This window comes from Bison bison, unplaced genomic scaffold (assembly GCF_000754665.1).
Source record: "Bison bison bison isolate TAMUID 2011002044 unplaced genomic scaffold, Bison_UMD1.0 scf7180017864524, whole genome shotgun sequence".
NCBI lineage: Eukaryota > Metazoa > Chordata > Mammalia > Artiodactyla > Bovidae > Bison > Bison bison.
Genome location: NW_011495075.1, coordinates 949,220 through 955,645, shown reverse-complemented (window position 1 = coordinate 955,645; position 6,426 = coordinate 949,220). Strand labels below are relative to the sequence as shown.

Sequence of the window (6,426 nt, the reverse complement as noted above, 5' to 3'; positions counted from 1 at the left end):
TGCCGCCCGGAGGCAGAGAGGACGGCACGCACTGGGCCGGCCGCGCCGAAGCCGTGCCCCCCAGTGCACACGCACCCGCTTCTCCGTCTCCAGCGCTGACGACCGGTCAGGGACCTTGTCTTGCTTCTGTTGGTGCAAAAGGAAGGAAGGAAGGAACACAGCTGTTACTGGGGGTCTCAGGGCCAGAGGCTTGTCTCGTCCAGCCCCCACCGGCCGCCCACGAGGTGGCGGGGCTCCAGGCGGTCACACAGCAAGCCCTGCACACGGGTCCTGACACGACTGAGACGCACTTCACCACCACTCCTGGTTTCACAGAATCCCCGGACGGGGGGGGGGGGGGGGGCGGGGGCGGGGCAGGGCCCCCGGAAATGTGACGACGGCAGGGACACGGCTGCATCGCACCACACACACAACACACCAGACACAACACACACACTACACGCACACACAACACACACACTACACGCACACACCACACACCAGACACAACACGCACACTACACGCACACACCACACACCAGACACAACACACACACTACACGCACACACAACACACACACTACACGCACACACCACACACCAGACACAACACGCACACTACACGCACACACCACACACCAGACACAACACACACACTACACGCACACACAACACACACACTACACGCACACACCACACACCAGACACAACACGCACACTACACGCACACACCACACACCAGACACAACACACACACTACACGCACACACAACACACACACTACACGCACACACCACACACCAGACACAACACGCACACTACACGCACACACCACACACCAGACACAACACACACACTACACGCACACACAACACACACACTACACGCACACACCACACACCAGACACAACACGCACACACAACACACCAGACACAACACAGACCCACAACACAGCAAACAACACACACACTACACGCACACACAACACACCAGACACAACACAGACCCACAACACAGCAAACAACACACACACTACACGCACACACAACACACCAGACACAACACAGACCCACAACACACCAGACAACACACACACTACACGCACACACAACACACCAGACACAACACAGACCCACAACACAGCAAACAACACACACACTACACGCACACACAACACACCAGACACAACACACACACTACACGCACACACAACACACCAGACACAACACACACACTACACGCACACACAACACACCAGACACAACACACACACTACACGCACACACAACACACCAGCAAACAACACACACACTACACGCACACACAACACACCAGACACAACACAGACCCACAACACACCAGACAACACACACACTACACGCACACACAACACGCCAGACACAACACAGACCCACAACACACCAGACAACACACACACTACACGCACACACAACACACCAGACACAACACAGACCCACAACACAGCAAACAACACACACACTACACGCACACACAACACACCAGACACAACACACACACAACACACCAAATATAACACACACACTACACGCACACACCACACGCACACTACACACACAAACACACCAAACACAACACGCACACACAACACAGAAGACAACACACACACTACACGCACACACAACACACCAAACACCACACACACACTACATGCACACACAACACACCAAATATAACACACACACTACACGCACACACCACACGCACACTACACACACAAACACACCAAACACAACACGCACACACAAAACATGCACCCACACCACATACACATGTACACACACACCACACACACACTACATGCACACACAACACACCCACACAACGCACACTACATGCACACACAACACACACCCACACCGCACTACACGCACACACAACACACACACAACACACACACTACATGCACACACAACACACACATACACAACACACACATACACAACACGCACACAACACGCACACTACATGCATACACAACACACACCCACACATGAGACACCCACATTACACATACGACACTTCCCAACACACACGTGTACACACATACATGTATATACACACAACACACACAAACACACCAAACAACACACACCCTACACGCACACACAACACACACCCACACATACGACACCCACATCACACACACAACACTCCCTAACACACACGTGTACACACACACATGTCTATACACACACCACACCCACCACCCACACTACACACACACTACATTTTTACACACACCACACACACCCACATGTACACACCACATGTACAGATACATCCACCACACACAACACGCCTACACACAACACACTATATGCACACTACACGTACGTGCACACTACACGTGTGTGCACACTACACAGTACATGTATACACATCACATACACTACATGTACACACAGAGGATGCGCCCACATTTATCACACACAACACACTACTGCCACATGCCACACACATGTACACACACATGTACATACACAGACACCACCACACACAACACACACAACACACACTACATGCACACTCATTCACCACACACCCACAAAACAGACTACACATATACACATTCACCACAGACACACATCAGACATACACGACACGTCTGCACAAAACACAGAGAAACACGCCATCTGCATACACACACACGTTCACCACATACCACACACTGCCACACACGCCCACACACACTACATTCAACACACTACACACACCCACACACTCACCACATACACAACACACACTAAATACAAACACATTCACTACACACTCGCACACAACACACACTCATCACATACACCCCCGCACAAATACACACACACCTCATATACACACATCCACCATATACACACAACACCCCCCTACACACGCACAAATATACATGGAGATACAAACACGCTTCAAGGCCGCCCGTCCTGCCCTGCACCGCGCCCCCTGCCCTCTCTGGAATCTCGGGCCAGAGGGAATGGAGGTGCCTTCCCCCGTAAAAGCCGGAGCGCCAGCCGCTCTGAGCGGCCCTTCTGCTCTGTTCCCTCTTTCTGGGGACAAAGGCGGTGGTGTGCACGGTGGGCGGGCTGGAGTCCCTGAGGTCTCAGTCCGTCCACAGACCTGCCTGCTGTGCGCAGGGCCTCCTGCTTTCTGCACTGGGCCTGACTCGGGTGCGATCCCATTTGGACGAGGGAGGGGCTGCACTGCGCACTGCCCTCTGCCGCTTCCTTTCTTTACGCTGGCTGTGCTGGGTCTTCGCTGCTGTGCAGGCTGCTCTCCAGCTGCGGGGCACAGGCGCCGCACTGCGGTGGCTTCTCTCGGGGAGCGCGGGCTCTAGGCACGTGGCTCGGGCTCCAGGTTCTGGAGCGTGGGCTTAGCTGCTCCTCAGCATGTGGGATCTTTGAGGACCAGGGACCAAACCCATGTCTCCTGCACTGGTAGGCAGATTCTTTACCTCTGAGCCACCAGGGGAGCCTCTACTTTTAATACATAATTTGGAGAGGAGCTAAAAAGATTCAGCCACCACAGCTGAAAAGCAAAGCAGCTTCAAGGCTGGATTCCTCCATAGGGCATGGGGATGCCCCCAGGCCCCTTCTGCTCTCAGCACTTCAGAACCAGGCAGAATATCTTATGACCAAAAGACCGTTGATGATGACAAAGTGACTGCTTATGCTGAGTACCAGGCACAGAAACACTGAATAAATACAGAAAGCATGCTGGCGTTCTTGAGAAGGCTTCTTTTCTCAGTGAAGCACTGGCCGGAACCGGCAGAGACCTGGGATTTCAGGCTCCTGTCCGAAGCTCCCGCCAGTGTCTCTGAAGGGCACGGCTGTCGGCCGCTCCCTCCACGGAGAAGCAGAAGAGAAGGGGCAGGGCAGCTACTCCCCGGTCCTCCTCCCTGAGCCAGGGCCACGGGAGCCATTTCACAGCTACTTCACCTGCACTGGGAGAGCTGAACTAGCTTCTCGGGCAAAGACTTGTTCTGTTTTGCCTTGGTTTAACTCTAAGCCCTCCGAGTTCGGGTGGGCCTTCCCTGCAAACACGCCGTGTGTCCATGTGGTAACCGTCTGCAACACAGATGCGTGGGGCCGACGGGCCTCCCCCTCGCTGTCCACTGAACAGTCCGTTTTTGGTAAAGAGCAGAGGCCTGGCTTGCAGCGCCAGCATTTCTTCTGAATTTCAGTAACTCGAATTTGGCAAAACAAAGCATATTCCGACACACCCAGTACAGCAGTTGGCTAAAAAGTCCACACGCTTCCCCAGGGACGCAGAGGCTGAGCTTGTCTTCAACAGCCGCCACACCGTCACCATCCCAGCCCGTGGGGCACCGTGCCATGAAGTCCAGACTCGGAGGTCAGAGAGGCGCCGTCGGAGCTTCTGCAGAGGGAGTGGGGGCGGGGCTCCTCACCGGACGCCCCCGGCCTCTGACCCGTGCAGCCCAGGCCTGCGTGGCCAGCCCGCAGCCCCTTCAGGACAAAGTCAGCTTTGGCTGCCATGAGCAGGCAGGGCCCTTCCAGGGTGAGGATGAAGGGCACCTCCCAGGACAGGAGGCTCTGCACTGCGGAGCTGTCCAGAAAGCCCTTGGGGCAGGCCCCCCCGGGACCGGCCCCCTCCCTGGCCCCCCGGGCGCTGGCAGCCCTGCTCGCCCAGGGTTAGGGGGACACTGTCCCCGCAACGTGCTCACTGCTCAGGTCCAGCATTTCCGTCTCTGCTTTCAGGCCATCCTGGGGCACAGCCAACAGCCGGCTCTGGCCTCCACCTGGGCCTCCCAGGCAGACTCAAAACTCTCCCCGCCAGGCCTCCAGGCGGCTTCCCACTGACCCAGCAATGACCCGTGGCAGGCGAAGCCCACCTCTCATCTCTGGGGAGGGCCATCCTGACCGCCTCGCTGCCGCACCCAAGCCTGGTTCTCCTCTCCCCACCTCACCTGGGCCATCTTCTCAAGCTTGGACTTCACATCTGCTAGCTCGAGCTGGGCCTCCTGAAGTTTTGTCTTCAGCTTCTGGTTCTCGGTCAGGGCACTCTCGTAGAGCTGGGGAGGGAGAGAGGAGTCAGGTCCCCACCGAGTGGGCAGCTGGGGACAGGTGTCCTGCTGCTGGAACCGTGAGGTCCAAGGGACCGAACACAAAGACGGCGCTCCCCTGTTGCCATCAGCGCTGCTCCCAGGGCAGGGGACAGAGCGGATGCAACACTGTGGGTCTGTGGTGTAAAAACCTGGTTCCTGTACCAAAGAGGCTTGACGCTGGAGCCGCCCTTGTGTGTGTACCCATTTTAGCCAAGTTCTGCGTAACAAGACAAACGTTTTGGTAACAAAAAAGTTCTTCCTGGCACCCCGTGCACAGGAAGGGTTTCGAGCCAGCCCCTTGAGCTGGGTTCTCTTCTGCAAGAAGTGAAGGAAATGAGCTGTGAAATAACATAAACCCTCAAACCAGAGTATTCTTACTGACCGCGACCGAGCAGCATGTGGCTGGCGCTCACAGGGCTCATGGAAAGCAAACGGCTTTGCTCTCCCTTCCACAAGTCTCAGTCCTTGCTGCTTCCCACGCCTCTAAGCACCCGATTCAGGGACATTTTTACTGTACAAGAAACAGTGGCCGGCGGAGAGGGGCGACCCAGGCGCCCTGCAGGGCTGTCCCGAGCGGGGCGGGCTGGGGGCGGAGCCCACCTTCCTGTAGTCCCTGCCGCCGTCCTCCTCCGTGCGGCTGCTCAGGGTGGCCAGGCGGGCCTCACGGGCCTCCCGGCGGGCTCTGGCTGAGGCCCGCTCGGTGGATGCGTCACTGCCTCCAGATTCCAGCCTGTGGGAGACACAGGGAAGGGGAAGCTGGTTCCGAGAACAGCAAGGTGTAGGGGGAGACGCTAAAGGGCAGCGGACATTTTCCCCAGAGGTGCTGAGCGCCACAGGGCACGCCTGCCGGGGCAGGGGCCAGCCCGCACCCAGTACGCAGTGGGCTGCGAGTTGGCGGTTTAGACGCTTGTGCCGGCTGAAATCTCAGAGCTTTTCACACTAGCTTCGGGGTAAATACCTTCCCTCGAGAGAGTGCTTTTAAAAGCAAGTTTCTTGGATCTCAGAGGCTCTTACAAAAAGATTCCAATCAAGTCAAAAACACGTGGGCTTGGTGCTCCTTGCGGGGTGGGCGAGGCGGGCATGGGCGGGCGAGGAGGGCACGGGGCACGCGAGCTCAACGTCCACCCCCTCCTCTGGACGCCACAGGGGGGCGGCCGTGCCCGGGACAAGACTTCACAGTGTGTAGGGGCTGCATGCTTGGAGTGGACGGTGGCTTCGTTCCAGAACTGGCTGGTCCGAGAGTGGATCACAGACTGAGAGGATCCCTAACAGTGTTCCTCTTTGTCTGGGGCTTTGCTGTTTCCAAGCTAAAATGCAGCCCACGGACAGCCACAGACAGACTGGCCCTGCC

The 6,426-nt window shown here is 56.6% G+C and overlaps 1 protein-coding gene across 1 annotated transcript in view; it reads right to left on the bottom strand.

Moving 5' to 3' along the window:
* Positions 1–6,426, bottom strand: part of PPP1R12B (protein phosphatase 1, regulatory subunit 12B) — a 119,716-nt gene that overhangs the window by 6,964 nt on the left and 106,326 nt on the right. The window contains exons 20-22 of the mRNA XM_010831121.1: positions 5,676–5,805; positions 4,938–5,042; positions 76–126 (exon numbers count right to left, since the gene is read on the bottom strand). Of these exons, the coding sequence (XP_010829423.1) occupies positions 76–126; positions 4,938–5,042; positions 5,676–5,805 (286 nt within the window). The remainder of the gene's footprint in view (positions 1–75; positions 127–4,937; positions 5,043–5,675; positions 5,806–6,426) is intronic.